The 15,915-nt window shown below is 35.2% G+C and overlaps 1 protein-coding gene across 1 annotated transcript in view; it reads right to left on the bottom strand.

Annotated features, from left to right (window-relative positions):
- CNTLN (centlein) overlaps positions 1–15,915 on the bottom strand; it is a 199,609-nt gene that overhangs the window by 136,056 nt on the left and 47,638 nt on the right. Inside the window, 3 exon segments of the mRNA XM_069002458.1 lie at positions 2,344–2,477; positions 7,976–8,155; positions 8,740–8,874. Of these exon segments, the coding sequence (XP_068858559.1) occupies positions 2,344–2,477; positions 7,976–8,155; positions 8,740–8,874 (449 nt within the window).

Below are 15,915 nucleotides of genomic sequence, written 5' to 3'. Positions count from 1 at the left end.
TCTAACAATTTCAATTGTGTTCCTGCTCTGTTTTCACAGAATGGGAGGTTGGGGACAGTAGGAAGGCAGCAAACAGGGAGGCGAAGCACTGGTGAGAACAGATACGTTTCCAAGTTAGATTGTCTTTTCAGCTCTAAAGTTTGAAATTGATAATGGGAAACTGAAGATAGTAAGGAGAATGGGGTATTTTCCACACTATTTGTCAAAGAATTTTCTGCCAGTATCAAATGAAAACCAAGCATTCAATGTGATACTTTTATAAGACTAAGTTTTAAACTGATTTAAAAAACCCAGTAACCATAAAAAGGAAAAATTAAATGCTTTCATCGTGAAGTCAACACAGTTGTAAGACTTTGGCCTAGATGTGAAGATGGAAAGACTTCATTTTCTCCTCAGATTTTTTCCCTTAACTGAGGAGTTGTTTCTTTAACTTAAATAAGAGTTTGTCTTTTGTTTACAAAGACCTGCATAATTTTCACTATTTTTCTTCATTGAGAAACAACAGAAAATTAGTTTTCTCTACATACTGACATCTCAGGAGGATGAGGAGAAATTTCAATATTCTGTACTGTAAAAGTACAGACTATTGGCAATGCTTAGTATGTATTGCTAACTACTGGAACTGGGAATTTTACATAATATAAGCTTAAGCCTTCTTTCTTCATAACAGAAATGTCAACAAGAAATTTGTAGCTGAAGGTCATTGAGAAAGATTAGCAGAAAGAAGTTAGCAGACAATGAATTATTATTATACCGATCAAACATATACATACAGACATGTGAAGTGTAATTCACATACTAGTGATACCAAAAATACTATTATTCATTGCAATAACACTAAGTGTCTAGGTAGGAAAACATTAAAGCATACAAAAAACCCCATATGATTGATTTACCAAACTGTTTTCCTTAAATTTAAAGGATTGGTTATATGGAAAAAAACATAGAAAAAGACTTCACTTTAAAGTAAGTATGCTGTTCATCTCTTTATTACCTCATGTTCAGACCTTATGTTCAAAAATGCCCTTATTTTAATTCCATATTTTAATGAGATGTTTGTGCCAAATTCTAGGAGGTTGTTTTGCAGTGAATAGCAAAGAACACATTTTGAGAAATTTGAAGTTCAATGATTTGGCCAATTCAGATTGCAATATCCTAAGCTGAAACCAGCAAGCAGTAAGTTTGCAAACTTGATTACTTGACTAAAACGCCTTCTTTTCTGTCCTCACACATATATATTTTTCTGAGAATAATTTCAGGAGATAAATTCTATTAGTCCATTGCTGAATTTCACAAATGCTACTGATTTCCTCTTTCAATACAATTTCCCAATAAGCTTGCCCGTGTTTACTGACTTTTTTAAACCAAACTGGTATTATTCCTTTTAAACATGAAAAAAACAAGACATCAGTTTTCTTGTAAAGATTTCAACAAGATGACAATTTAGGTCAGATGCATAAAAAATCATATTTCTTGCTTTTTGGCTTTTTTCCCAAAAAACATGTAGATAGTGACTCCTGATAGAAAGAATATTTGTGCTTGGAAAGTAAAGAGAAGTATCCATACCAATTATTTCTACTTCCCAACTGCAGCTCTTCAGGCAAAACTACAATTTAAAGGGATTGAAGGGAATATTATTTATCTAACATAGAAGTTAAACACTGTGTATGCCTCTGAAATTAAGAAGTAAAAAACGGGCAATTTCCTGACAATCCACTTAAAGTTACCAATTATCTTCTGACATTACCTTTATTCTGGGGAATTCAGTAGTCTTTTCAATTCATGTAATTCGTTCTGTCCTTTACTTCTTTTCAAAGACACAAATAATGCAGAACTAATCTTACAGATTCAGTGTGAAGAAATAGTGTGTGAGACCTAAGATAAAGCTTAAATCACTGCACTTTAAACCTTTAGCACAGGCCTATGTAGACTTTTGCTGACTTGTCAGATATGACTCTAATTAAAAAGTTAAACTTGGGCTTAAAGCCTTTTCAAGTTTAGGGCATTTAGCATTTCTAATTAATGTTTATGTCACTAATCATATGGTTACTTTGTTACTTTCAGTAGAGATTGGTAGCTCTCTGACCCACAGCTAATTACAGAACTGTAATGTTTTAAGTCTATCACTACTCAAAAACTGGTAAGATACACCAAGAGTCAAAATGTATCAGAACGAGTCTACATAAACTGGTAGACTTCCAAAAGCCTTAGGTCTTGTGCAACAGAATGTTAAAACACACTGTTGCACAAAGTATCTCTAATGCATGATACTGCTTCGTAAGGGGAACAACAGTCCTTTTGAGAGGATTCGGACTGAAATTAAAGTCATTATGAAATACTTACTTAGCTCTGACCACATCACAATCCTTTTGGAAAAGTTCTTCCTCTTTCACAGCTACCTGAGATGACAAGTTACAGCATATATTGTGCAAACTTTTTATTTGTTGTCTTGTCTCTGCTAAATCAGTTTCCAAATTCTGCAAAGAAAGTATTTGAAATGCATTAAAGCTAATGCAGAAGAAATAATTAAAATCTACTATGCAAGTTATCTATGTAAATAGATATATAGATGTGTCCATACATACACGCATACATTTATTGTGGTCTAAGCAAATACATATAGGTATATGAGCATGTATGAAAAATGTGAAATACCAGAAAAAAATGTGTATTTCCAATTTTAGGTGGCCACAACTTCTTTACTCTAAGAAGTTTTCCTTAATTCAATTGCTGGATGTGGAAGGAGGATCCTGAATTAAATCTTTGCAAAACAGTAGTTCCCTATTTAACTACTGAACTGATTAAACCTTGTTTTCTACGTAGAATCTCCTAAAAAAAAAGCAGTTATGCATTCATTGTTTTCAGGTCTCACCAAAATTTACAATATTGTGTATATGAACTAAGAACCACAGATACAGATTCATTTTTGAGACTGCTTGTTGAACCTGCTCTTATTTTGATCTGTTAATTCAATGCAAGGAATAGTTTCTTCAGGAAAAGAAACAGCATACAAGAAAATTTCTGAAAGTGCTCACTGAAAACAGTGCAAACAAGCAAGGTTCTGCCTTTTGCCCTGAGGTAGAAGTTAGTCAGCAAACTGTGAAGGTGTATCCAGGAAACACAGCAGTTAAGGCACCTTACTCAAGCAAGACTTCAATCTCTACATAAACCTTGCCAGAGTTCCCTCAGAAGAGCACATCAGTCCTCAGGAAGCTTTGTATGACTGTTCTCCCCAGAGTGTTTTGAGGCAAGAATGGAAATACAAATACTACAGCAATATCTAGAACAGAATTTCAGACACCGGCAACAGCCTTAGACCTGCTTTGGAATCATGCTACTCACAGATGCAATCACTCATTCTCAGTAAGGCAAATATTCAATGATTCATTAATAATTTAAAATAAAAGCCTCCTAGTAGAATATCATCCCTAATCTACTGCCAAGAGTGTATTAGTTTTCCATTTACATACAGACTTCGTTAGAGACATAAAGAAATGTATATTTTTCCCTTTCAGCAATATCTCAAATACTGAGGTTATCAAAATATTTCTATAACTGAAAAGTGAATAATTAAATTCTAAATAAAATTCCTTAAAATTGTATAAAAATGTCTTATAAGTATTTAGATGTATCAGAAGTGTACTACAATCAAATTCCATGAAATTTTACAAGAACTGTGATGTCCTCTTAATAACAGTAACATTGATGTAAGGAAATACCAAAATTCACAGGTGAATGAGGTAGGAAATTAATTTGTTTGTTGACAAATATCAGGCTATATACTTGGTGTACCCAACAAAGGAGTCACCCCATTCAATGTCAAAGGCTAGGTAGAAAAACTTATTTTTCCTTGAATATGAAAAAATCAAAATGATAGGAGACAGTTCACTATCAACATATGAAGAAATTTTTTAAGTGTAATAAGGTATTTGTAACTTGCAGACAAATAATTGTAGGGTTTCTCCTCAGTATTTTTTTCCTCTGCAGCTAAAGGTATTGAATATGTGAACAAAAATTGTAATAGTTCATATATTTTGTGAATAAATTCCATATGCCTATTTTTAATACCACACTATAGAGCTGCAGAGGTTTTCCACGGAAGGGATGAAAAAGATCTAACGTTACCAATGCTGTAAGTTCCTGTCATCCATTGCAGGATACAATACAGAGAATACGTAACACATTATTTTGTCATAAATACAACTTTAGAAGTTATCTAATGGCAGAATTTAAAATTATAAAAAAAGTATCCTTCAGTACTTCATTTGTGACATATGTGACTCCAGCTTTTGCTTTCAAGTAAGAAATTAATCAGGTCAATCTTTTGAACCAATTTTGAAAGCTTGAGTTTTTTGGAAGCATTACTGAAGAACATGAAAATAGGGAAAGAAAAAACTTGTTATACAAATACCTTACCTACTGAAATACTGCATATTGATGTACAAAAGCTCAGCTTAACAATGAAATCAGAAATCTAAAACAGAATCATAGAAGGGTTTGGGTTAGAAAGGATCTGAAAGGTCATCTAGTTCCAACCTCCCCACCATGGGCAGGGAGATCTACTAGGTCAGCTTGTTCAAGGCCTTATCCAACCCGGACTTGAACACTGCCAGACAGCAAGAGAAGGTGAATTTAAAAGAACTTCGAAATGAAAAGCATAAAAAAACCAAGGCATGAGGCAGCACAGTTATGCCCATTATGGAGTCACTATGAATTAACACTACAATTTTGTTATTTGTAGCTTCAAACTCGTTGAAAGTCACTTTCAAAGACAGTAGCTTTGTTTTCACGTTTTTTCCTGTTATATATTATGACAGAAGTGAGAGTAATTTTTCAAGGTCCCATCTCAATAAAACTCTCATTTTTTAGTGGAACTAAAATTGTAGGCACCTCTTGAGAGAGATGTCTGTTTCTTTGGAAGTTCTGACCTTCAGACTTTGGAAACTTCAAGAAGTACCATGCTAACTAGGAATTAACAAAAACAAACCAACAACACACCAGTAAGCAATACCACTAGCTTCTACTTCACTTCCACTTAAAATCTGCCAGTCTGACATTTTTTCATCTACATACAAAGCCTTTAGTGACTTGAGTTTGGGGAAAAAGTCATCTTGATAATAAACAATAGCTTAAGTAACCTTCACCTAAAGAACAATCAAATAACTCAAATACCTAATTGATTCTTAGATAGGGAGACAGATGGCTGATTGACAACTTTTCCACTTGTTCACTTTTAGGATATATAGAAAGCTGATATAAGCTCTGGGAAGCCCAAAAGAAATTCTCAAGAACTACTTTAGGCAGAAAGCAAAGACCTAAGTCAACTTTCTGTATATTGTACATTATTTACATGAAGGTACATACAGAAAAGACAAACAAACACTATTGTCAACTTTTTTGCCACCTTATCAGGTATCCTCCTGTTATCCTGTCTCACTCGATTTCAGCTAATACGACAAAACTTTAAAGAAATGTTCTTTGAAAGGACAAACTAGCCATAGCAGCTTTTTCTTTCTCTCAATTTGAAGAAGTTGAATTTTATATCCGAATTCAGGTTACAGTAGGTTAGGAAAAACAACCAGTGTTTGAGAAGTGGCACTTTTCTTCAATGGATATGGTTTAAAGACTGAAAAAAAAAAAAAAAAAAAAAAGGCTAATAACACTTAGTTCAGCCTCTGTACAGGTGACCACTTTTCCAAAGAAGCAATCTGTGATTTAGATGTTACATTTCTACCATCTAATACACATTTTAAAGGCAATGTTGGGCTAGCTCATTTTGATAAGGACTCTTTTTATTCTTTCAGATAGAGGAGACTAACATGGATAACATCTGCATACAACACATCTTTAATATTGCTAAATTCCGTGTTTATTACTAAAAAGCATGTACAAAAAGATGCTGATTCAACTCCCAAATTAAAGGCTGAGAGGCAGCCAACACTCCCAGCACCCCTGGACGCAGTTCATCTCAGGCTGTCCCAATGGACGTGTACTAGTCAAGTTCCCTCAGGTATCTTCCAACACATCCCTTCTTAGTATTTCACACTGAAGTCTCTCTCTAGGCACAAAGTTTTGGGGACGTCTTGGAGAAGACTGAGGGAAAGACAATATTTAGTACCTCTGCTGTATCTATTACCTTTTGTAATTATCATTGTTACATTTCAGCAGCAGATCCCCATTTTCCTAGTTCAGCCTTTCACTGATAAAGCAGTGCAAGAAACTCTGGTTTTACCAGTCATTATCTGCAGCTCTGAACTGCAGGTAGGTTACCACCACCCTTCCAGACAATGATTCTGAACTCCTCCTTTACAGATTTCACTTTTTCCACTTCTTGAATACTGTTTTCCACCTACAGCCTACACTGGAGTCTAGTGGTGAATTCTGTTTAGCCAAGCTGATCTCCTCATGCATCCACTTTTTTTCCTGAATATCACAGTGGACCATACTTGGGCTTGGAGGAAGCTGTCTTTAAAGACATGATAGTTTTTCCAGAGCTCCTTACCCTTCACGGCTGCTTCTCACAGGATTCCACTGACAAGTTCCCTGAACAGCTGAAGACTCTGCTTCTAATTCCAGGAGTGTACTGCGCTACTTTCCTTCCGTCATTGTCTCAAGGTCTTGGCCTTGACAGCTTCATGGTCATTATAGCCAAGACTGCCACTGATTATTATTTTCTTAATCTGTTCTTCCTTGTTTGTAAACAGCAAATCCAACTGTGTGACATCCCTGGCTGTCTCAAGCAACACCCATCCCCAGAAGTACCCTCTGTCACACTCTAGATACCAGCTGAACCTGCTTGTAAAACCCCTCTGAAATACCAACACTACTAATTCTCATCCCTACAATCACCCAGCTCTTTCACTCATCAATATGCCTCATCAGCCACAAAGACAGAGACATAAAACTTATTCTGTGTTCATTGAAGGGATGGGTAACAGATTTTCAATAATTTGTCCAATATTACAAGTATTACATTTGACAACTTAAAAATTATTTTATCAGCTTGGCGCACACTAGATTTTTCTTTCCCAAGAATCAACAAATAATTTCTTCTCCTGGGAACCCTATAACACTTTCATCATAACCAGTCCAAAGAAGTCAATTTGCAAGAACTTTACTTCCCATGAGATCTGAATTAAGCTCTTTCAAAAGAGTTTCCATCACCATAACAATCAGAAGCATCACCAAAATTCCTAGTTCAGGAAAAAAGGGCATTTCTGGATGACGTGTTAATTAGATAGTTACGGCAATGAATGTACTTCAATAATGTATCAGAACACAGCATTGTAAGTGTACGTTAGTCATGTAAACAAAAAGAATCCACTACCTAGGTGTGTATATAGGCAGCTGTTGAACACTAAGATAGCATGTTTGTGGCTCATTTCTTGGAGGAACTTAAAAAACACTAGCCAATTTCCACCAGGAAACAGGAAAAAGTATCATCTAAATAAGAGAAAATACTCTGTACCATGTATTCAGTTATTTCCTTTTTTTGCTTTACCATAAACTATCATAAACTTTTTAATATATTCTAAGCAATAATGAGACCCATTACAGAACAGAGATCTTTGGAGGCCAGGACACAGTATATTTGGAACTACATGTTCTTCCAAAACAATGAAGATCAAGTCTACTGCAACAAGATTATAGGTAAATAAATTACAAATCAAGAAAAAAATTGTGGTAATACTTTTAAGCTTTTATTATTTTACACACATATATATATTATCTAAAAGTACGGCATCTTCTATTTTTTAATGATTACATTTTAAGATGACTATTTGAAGTCAGATTCCTGCTTTGCAGCATCAATTTTTAAAAAGCTGTGGGTCTTAAGTGATAGAATGTAAATGAATGCAAGTCCCCACTGGTAGATTTGAATATATAACTTGCTATTTAAAGAAAATAACTTGTAGTGAAATGTCTGGAGAAGTTAATTCTCAAATAACATCTAGGAGTCCATTCCACTTCATACCTTTATTCTGGCATCATTGCCAGATTTTTCCCTTTTCCATTGTGCCTCCTGTTTCCTCAGTTTCTCCAGGTCACTTAGCAGGTCAGCACAGCATATATTTAATTCCTTATTTTCCTCCTCCAGGTTTTTTATAACCAGTCTGTTTTGCTCTTCTTTCTTTCGTGCACACTCCTCAGTGTCCTGTAGAACAGTACCACAAGGGCCGATAAACAAAAAAGTGAGAACTAATCAGCAAATATAAACTGTGCAGTTTTACCCTCACAGCAGCTTCTTCTATATTTGATGGCCAAGGTCACCTGTGTACTTTTATTGGCCTCTTTCATGCAGGTGGAAGGGTCATATTTTTTAGCTGGATGACAGCTTTGATGAGTACACATTTGCAAAGAGCCCATTAATTGATCAAGCTGCCTTTGATGCTGTCCCCAGCTATTTTTGAGACCCACACAGACATATCCTCCCAGACCTCAGCTTTATCAATTAATAATGCCAGTCCCATCAGAATCTAATTACAAGAAGCCACATCTTCACACTTCTACTTTCTTTGCTCCATTTCCATCATTAACTATTTATCTGAAAGTTACAAGCTTGGATTCTTGGCTTTAAAGCATCTTTCTCAGTTGGTATGTGAGAAAACGGTAAGGTATAGCAAGGCCTAAGGCAATTTTTTCTCCAAGCTTGTCACTTTCTGTGCCACAAAGGCTGACATTGCTTAAAGAAGTACTTCAAAGCTACAGTCTTACAAAACTATGTACAAGTCAATATACCTTAAGTTCTTGGCTTTTATCTTTAAATTTCCGGTTCAAGTTACTGAATTCATTCTTCAAACGAGTATTTTCCTCATCCACAGCACTTTTTCTCTGCATTAAGCTGTTTATCTCCTGCTGCTGTCCTGTGAGTCTCTATTTAAAAAAAAAAATTGTTCATAGACAAAAAGCAAATGCAAAAGAGCATGCATGTCCTGTGTTTTAGGCCTATGAAATGTAACTATCTGACATATGCAGTTTTTACAGCATTATTTTAATTCATTAGTACTTTAATCATACTCAAAGCTGAATGACTGTAAGACACAGTAATGCAAATGAGGAACCAAATATTCTGCTGCTACTGAACAAAGAAGCCTATAAATGCAGAACTGAATGGAAATTATTCAATGAAGCTTATACAAAACCAGTCATTTACAGAAGTTATATCTGTGTTTATGGATTAAGAATATATTAGAATACCATTTAACTTGCACTGCTAGCACATCAAAAATTAAACCAAAGAGCTGAATTCAAAATTCTCCACAACTTCCATATTTTGTGACAGTAAACAGAAATGACTATTAAGTGAGGCTACCAAAACGATTATGATACAAAATAGTTTTAAAGATAATTAAGTCTGGCTGAATTTAAAGCTCAAGGAAAATAATACAACATTGCTCAACACATACTATGGGTTAGTTCACCCACATACTGAAAAATCCCACTGCCATAAAACAAGAACTTCAAGTTTCTGTGATAATTTCATTTGATTCTCATGATACTTGCAATGCCATTAGAACTCTGTGTTTTTCTGCAGGAGTCTGCTTTAATTCCACAGTCTATTTTGTCTCATCTCTTTCTAAATCAAAAGGGCGTTAATCTATAATATTTTCTTAGCAGTGACACCATAACTGTGGTACAAAACTGATGAAACTTTCATATCAGTACTGAAGTCCATCTGCTTCACTTTTAATACACAAGCTAAAATGAAACGTGTACAGAAATATGAAAAATTAACAACAAAACAATAATCCTCTAGATTATCCTACAATACATCTGATAATATATGTAAGAGTTTTCACTGTCTAAAGCTTACATCTGGTTCATAAGTATGTCAGACATGAAAAAGAATGAAAATGTGCTGAGTAAAAACCATGCAAAACAGTACATTTGAAGTCGTGTTTTCACCATTCAGAAGACAAAACATTTGCTCTTCAGATATATTATTACACTTGCAGAAATAAACTTTTGCTGGCAGAGATGATTTAGTTGAATCTTTAAAAAGGTATGTATCCACATTACTATGGAAAGCATCAGTAATTTTGTTTGTTACCCTCCCACTACCTGGTCCTCATGGAATTAGAGTAAGCGGCTCCTTTGAGTCTTCCTTCTAGCTCATTACTACTTAACATTTATCAAAAGTCTGTACTTGGAGACATCCTTAAAACATCATTAAAAATCTCACCTGTCTGAAAGAGACTATTGGCTCTGACCTAAAAATTCACAAACACACATTTTCATAAAAGCTCCAGCTCTTTAAGGCATCTAATTCCTGAGAACATAGGTACATCATATTAGTACCTAGTTTCATTATACACTGTGCAGAAACTGGTAAGCATAATGTGTATTTGTGAAGCAAAATCAGAGATATTTGGGTTCTGTTTTGCATGGGATGTTTTCCAGCAATTTAGAGAATGAATGGAGACACGATGGTACAAAAGTGCAACTAGATATTTCAAATGTTTGTTCTGTATTGCTCAGGATTAATTTTCAACTGAAATAAAGTACTTACTGAATACCTTGCAGAATAGTCAGACAGGTTATCCTGAATCAGACTTGCACACTAATTACTTATCTCCACAACTGACTGACTTAGCACTTTGAATCAATCAAAAGGCAAATATACCACATCAATCACTAAGCAGCAAACTCACCTGAGTAGTCTACAAAGTCATCTACTGCAGCAGTAGTGAAACATTACCTAGGTGAGTTACACTTGCATGGAAAAAAAATGTTATGTTTCGAAGCATTTTTCTGGAGCATCACTTTGCACGATCTTATCTTTTGCTCTAAATGAATAGAACTTTTACTCTCATATCTGCTTATTTCATGCACTTATAAAGAAGAGAAAAAACCAGAAGTATTACACAGGAACCATAACTGGGTAGAAATAAGGGTCATAAAAAGGAATTTCTGAGATACAGACAATTAAGTAAACTATCATCTGCCTTTTCCTGTGCAGCTGTTTTTGTACTTTGCTTCCTCAACCTATATATTACTTCATATAATAGGAGAGTAAAGATTGATTTCTTACAGCAGAGAGCAGTCTTCCTAAAAGACTACCCTATTCTGGTAGGCAAGGGAAACAACAGCGAAAAAAAGATACCTGATCAACACATGGGGCAACTTCTGACATGAGGTTATTTTGACAGATTTCACCAGGTAAAACACCCATCAGGAATTCATCTATTCCCATAGTATCTACTGATTTTTGTCTAGATACTATATAGACAGTCTGACACTACACAAGAACAATCTCAACTTGCACTTTGAGTTGACTCAGTCATCCTTGTTTGAATACAATAGGGCAAAAGCAGTGTTTGACAGCTTGGTGGTCAAGAACCATAAAAAACCTTAATGTAACTAAGACATTTAAAGTACACTTTGACAAACTTCCAAGATACAAACCTATTCTAAAATGAATTTGTTCTAATGAAAACCAAAAGAATCTGATTTTACCCTTCTGTTTAGGTGGGAAGAATCAAAGAGTATCCCCCGTATACTGCTGGAGCCCAGAGTGCTCCAGGCAACAGTACACAGAAAGAAACACTGTGACCTGGTGGAGCAGACCTTTTGACGCTCAGAGGACTGTCATTCCAGAATTCATTTTCATCCTTTCCCATGGCATCTCTTTACCTACAGTACAATACAATTTTTTTCCTTCCATAATACAGCTACACTGTTTACTACCAAATACTATTTCTTTTTTAAATACCTTCATATTAATCTGAAGAGGAAGCAAAATCACATACTAAGTCAAACTGAGAAAATCTGCTGTGAAAAAAACAGATCAAAACCAAAAGAACACAATAGCCTTTTTTTGTCTTAAATCTGAACACTAAGTCTTTTCACAGCAGTAGGATGTTAAAATTATCTGTCCACACTTCATGTGAAGAGACAGGAAAAAAAAAAAAAAAAAAATTAAATTAAAACCTCATTTTTACCCATTTGTGACTTTTCACTGTGGAGACAGTGAAAGGGGTGACAAAAGCAAATCTTTAATTCCAGGAGTCTGATTTAAAAAAAAAAGTGAGTTAGGACACAATTACCAGAAGTTACATACTGTTTGATATTGCAGATATCATCACTAAAACTCCAGTCTTTAGTGAAATATTTTTTAATCTACTACATAAAAAGCGTGTAGAAAGAACTATGAAACAACAGCTGTACATGTTACTATTACATTAAGTGCTTTCCAAATTTTCTTATTTTGGCGGTTGAGGCAAAAATGTTGGGAAACCAGCTCCTAACTCTCCATTTTGAAATCAGATCAGACTCCACTACTAAATCAGTATTGCATAGCTACCTCTAAACAGGTTCATAAAATGTAAGTAAGACTGGGTTTTATTTCATCTGAAGAAGTTAACCAAAACTGGAGTAAAAACTATCTAGCAGAAATGCAAAACTGACATATCCTTCCATGTTGCTGCTAATACAGAAATGCACCAACACACTGGGTGTTGAAGCACTTCATGAAAAAATTCTGTGCACAACAATATTAAAGGAGTCCATCTATGAATGCAACAAAGGGGCATGCATTTGATTTCTACTACCAAAAGGATCAGGGTAACAAATAAATATTAAATTCTGTGCTTTCTTCATTGCATTCTTTATCAGAAGCTTTTAGTGTGCAGTAGTCCACTTCTAATACAGCACGTGGAAAAATATTAATAAAGTTAAAATCCTGACATCTTATGCAGAAAAAAAATAATTTAGTAATGAAATTATTTTATTAAATTTAAATGTGGAAATACCATTTCTTTTAAAGTTCTCCTCAGAATTTCTACTTCAACATTTTACAACATATTTTCTCCCTTTCATCATCTCTTTTTCCTCACCAAGTAGTTGAGGTTGACTTACCACACTTTTAACCTCTCCTCTCCTTCCAACTCCTGTTTTCATTTCTAGCAGGAATTTATCAATAAGTATACACCATTAGAATGTGTGTGCCAGTGACATTTTTTATCTTCCCTTGATTAAGCTTTCTTAAATTTCCCTCTATATTTTTTCAACTTTATTAATCTTCATTGTTCTTGAGCACTCATATGCACATTTAACAAAAAGCATTGCTAGTCTGTTCTCATACAGTCCTCCAAAACAAAGGGAAAAAACCAAACCAAAACAAAAAACTAATAAAAGAAGTTCACTTTCTTTCATCTCATGACTATTCATTAGATTCTTAAACTATTTTGAGATGTAGGACAAACAGAAGTTCAATGCAAATAGTTCATGAAAAGGTAACCATGTGCTGTGAGAGTCATCAGCTGCATTCTACAGTCTGTACAGTGTCCTTTCAGAGTCTGAATGACAGTAGCTAGTTATGATATAAAATATCAGTTATTTTTAAATCCATACTGCTCTAGAAGTAAAATGCCAACAGTGCTACCTGATTCTACCATAGGTTCCAGAGCATACCTGTATTCACAGATAAGTATTCAACTTAAAACTTGTCTCCTAACAAGGATGAAAAAACAATGAAAAATAGCAGCTGACATACAGTGGATTAAAATGTAACACATATAACAGTATTTTGAATGCATGTCCCATTTTTAATTCTTACTTTTCATTCCTAATCTTCTGCCAGAACAATCTTAAATTAAAAAAGCAACCACAAATATGGAGCAATTTAAGTGGGGGAGTTCACTTGATTTTCATAACACCAAAGTTTGTTCTTCCTCATCCAATCCCATGTTTTCCAGGACTCCCTGAGATAAAGCAATTTAAAAAATGGTTTCTGAGAAAAATTATTAACCTGCAAGCAGGTATGTATAAATCTGTTCCCAAAATGAGTGAGAATTTTTGAATGCCTATTTCTATCAATATAAGACATGAAATACAACATGGTAACTTAGAGATGTATACAAGGAAAAACATTCTTAAAACATGGTCCATTCAAATGTGCTTTCCCACCATATATGTGCTGTTGGAAAAGGACAGGTCTGTTTTGCAGACAGTAGAAAAGAAAATCAAGATTCGTTAAAGCTTTTTTAAGAGGATCAACTAAAATGGTTCTACAGAGAAGCAGACCAGAAATATGAGCAGCTGACTTCATCCTGCAGGTCGTGAATATGTATTTACTTCTCTACTATTAGTCAGCCTTGCTCCTGAATTCTCACCTGACCCATAGATTAAGGATGGGTCAAACAGCATAATCTATTATGAACACCATGTTCCCTATTGCCCTCTTTGGACTTGTCTGGTGTGATTAATTTGGTATCTTCAGCAAAGCTTGCTATCTTAATCGAAACACCTGATAGAATTTTTCATTACCTGAACATGTGGTGGAAATAAACTGTGGCTTTATGCAACTCTAGCACCACACTTTCACCAGTAGCAATGGAACCTTCTCTCACCAGCAACCTACTGAGTAAGTCACAGCCTGGAGAGAACTTTTTTGTGATGTGCACCACCTTCTTTCCACTCATGCTGCTCCTTACAACTCCACTGCAGCACATTCCTTCTTGTTCACTAAAACAAAGCTTTACTGATATTTTCCTAAATATCTTACAATCCTTTGTATCCCTTTCTCTCAGTTCCTTCTGCTGCAAGCAAGCACTGCCAGCAACTGCATTTTTGCATTGACAAGGAAGCCAAATACTGCTTCTGGCACATGTAGTTTTCCACAACAGGCTTTCCGTCTCTGAAACAAGGAACACAGAATCTCCTTGCCCCGCAGAGGGGAAAAATTTAGGGACAGTTTTTTTGCAAAAACACACCTCTAATTTGGAAATGAGACAGCATTTCGTCAAAATAGAAAACCTGCAGCTCCATAATAAATTCAGCATCAATACCAAGCAGTATACTGTGCATTGCAGTAATGCATCTACTACACTTAGAAATTTACTGTCCATTTTACTTTACTGAGCTCTCAGGAAAACTGCAGCAAATATCGACAATATAATCTGACAGTCTTGCCACAGATAGTGATTCTCTATACCAGGACAGACCAGATTTTCTGTACAACCCATAACACAGTGCTGTACAGCAACACTGCCTAATAAATTTATTCTCTGTTCTTTCCTCTCTTCTTAGCAGCTCTACTTTGAAACAGCAGCAGCACAGCCTTCTAGGTCAGAAAACAAAAAATCCAAAGGATCTTTCTATCCTCTATTCTCCCTACTAATTTCCAATCAAATCCAATACCCTGCTAAATGAGCTTTTCTCTTATTTTCATTGAAGAGCACAATCTTCACGGAACTAGGTTTAGATTATTTTTTCTATGCTTTCCTTTCCAGCAAGGCTTACACAAGGTGCTCAGAGTGAGTTAGCCTCTGCCTCTGGAAGAGTCCAGGATGATCTGAGATCTGCAGGAATCGATACCTACTAGCATCTATGCCTGACACAGCAGTATTTCATTACACTCATATACATCAATGCTGCCAGATCAGGTGTAGTAAATAAAGAACAGCTGTTGCTGTGATCAACTCTTCTGACAAGCTCCTTCTGAAGTGTTGTCAGCAGATTCATAAGGCCAGAATCTAATCTCACAGGGCTCTACCTGCTTCTTTCTGCTACTTGATCCTTAAAGCGTAACTATTTTCTTGAATTTCAGGAAATCTGCCTGTATTCAAGAAGCCATGATATATGAAAAGCTTCCTCATCAAACGTCCTTAAACAGGGAATAAAATCCAACCCCTTAAAAGCCTACTGACCTTAGAACTGAAAGAAAAAAACAAACAAAAAAAAGCATCACTACAATGACCAACTAATATACTAAAAACAGCAAAGAAGTTAATCTCTTACACAGTAAAAGTAGATTCCAATGGCTACAGAAACCATTTTTAGCTCAAATAAAAAGCTACTCTGTTGTAACTCTCACTGGCTACATGATAACTGTTTTACCAGGCTGAAAAGAAATTTCCCAACTAGACACTAACACAGGAGGATGAATGAGATCATAAAGACCACATCTCTCTC

Source organism: Aphelocoma coerulescens (genome assembly GCF_041296385.1).
Source record: "Aphelocoma coerulescens isolate FSJ_1873_10779 chromosome Z unlocalized genomic scaffold, UR_Acoe_1.0 ChrZ, whole genome shotgun sequence".
In the NCBI taxonomy this organism is placed as follows: domain Eukaryota; kingdom Metazoa; phylum Chordata; class Aves; order Passeriformes; family Corvidae; genus Aphelocoma; species Aphelocoma coerulescens.
Note: the sequence above shows the minus strand (reverse complement) of the source record. Positions and strands in the feature narration are given on the sequence as shown.